Here is a 1,146-nt window from a genome sequence, read left to right as displayed (position 1 = left end):
CTCTCTCTCTCTCTCTCTCTCTCTCTCTCTCTCTCTCTCGTGTGAAAATCTAAAGGTACAAGAGAAGAACCAAAAACAGAACAAATCTGTCAAACTACCCTGATGTAATAGCATAATCCCATCAAACTACCCTGATGTAATAGCATAATCCCACCAGAGGATTTGATTCCAAGCTCAGCCAGTCAGGAAAATGTAGCCAAAGCAAAAGCACGTAATGATGTCCAGTTTAGAAGTGGGATGATCACAACAAAAAGATTAATTTACAAAAGTTGAACACAACTAAAGTCTCGCTTATAAAAGATGATTTTTCAGAATGCAGTTTTTTTTAATGTTACACTTTTCCCAAAACTGGTCACCAACATATGGTCCTTGTTCTCCTACGGGTTTATCATGGAGTCATTATCAATCCTTTTTTTAACCTCCTGGGCTCCCTGAAAAAAAGCGTTGTGAGTTATCAAATCACAACATATCCTTTTAAGCCCTTCAACTCAAGACCTCTATATGACTTACACCATTCGTCTTTTTTCTTATGCAGTGAAAAACCCGAGATGCTGCTGTCGCGTACGACATTTGTCAATCCTTGCAAAGAATGACGACCTTGATGATCAATGCTGTTCATCATTGTTTGTATTTGCCCTGCTGCTTCACGCACTTTATAAAACTAACGGCAGATTTACATTCAGCTATATTTTTTCAGTACCATGAAAGCTTGTCCTTTGAGAGATAGCAGTATTTACAAACCGGATCTAAATATAGGCAACTGAGCGCTAAACGTAGTCCCTGCAGATCCAAAATTGTGCAAAGTAAAGCACGAACTAACCCTGTGCCATGAAGTGGTTAAATAAGATTTTCTTACATCAAAATTTACTTCGCTTTTTTTTTTCACTTTTCGAGCTCTCCCTAAAAACTGGGGACGACACAGCAATGGGCTTTTTCCAGCACATAATGGAGAGAAGTTGAAATAGCAAACAAAACAAAGAGCACACTTACGGCAGCGAAGGAGTATGTGACGCCCAGCCACAACGTGGAGACCAGGGGGTATATGTCGCTGAAAGCCAGGAAACCAAACACAGGAATGGTCAAAACAGCTGTCAGCAAGGCCAGGTAGCCACGTTTGCCAATCACATCCTGGAAAAAAGTTGGGGG

The 1,146-nt window shown here is 40.6% G+C and overlaps 1 protein-coding gene across 1 annotated transcript in view; it reads right to left on the bottom strand.

Annotated features, from left to right (window-relative positions):
• Positions 1 to 1,146, bottom strand: part of LOC101863996 (major facilitator superfamily domain-containing protein 1) — a gene marked incomplete in the record, with an annotated part of 19,904 nt that overhangs the window by 6,358 nt on the left and 12,400 nt on the right. Inside the window, 1 exon segment of the mRNA XM_013084894.2 lies at positions 991 to 1,128. Within this exon segment, the coding sequence (XP_012940348.1) occupies positions 991 to 1,128 (138 nt within the window).

The sequence above is a fragment of the Aplysia californica genome, unplaced genomic scaffold (assembly GCF_000002075.1).
Source record: "Aplysia californica isolate F4 #8 unplaced genomic scaffold, AplCal3.0 scaffold00326, whole genome shotgun sequence".
In the NCBI taxonomy this organism is placed as follows: Eukaryota; Metazoa; Mollusca; class Gastropoda; order Aplysiida; family Aplysiidae; genus Aplysia; species Aplysia californica.
The sequence above is the reverse complement of the archived record's forward strand: the minus strand, read 5'-3'. Positions and strand labels throughout refer to the sequence as shown.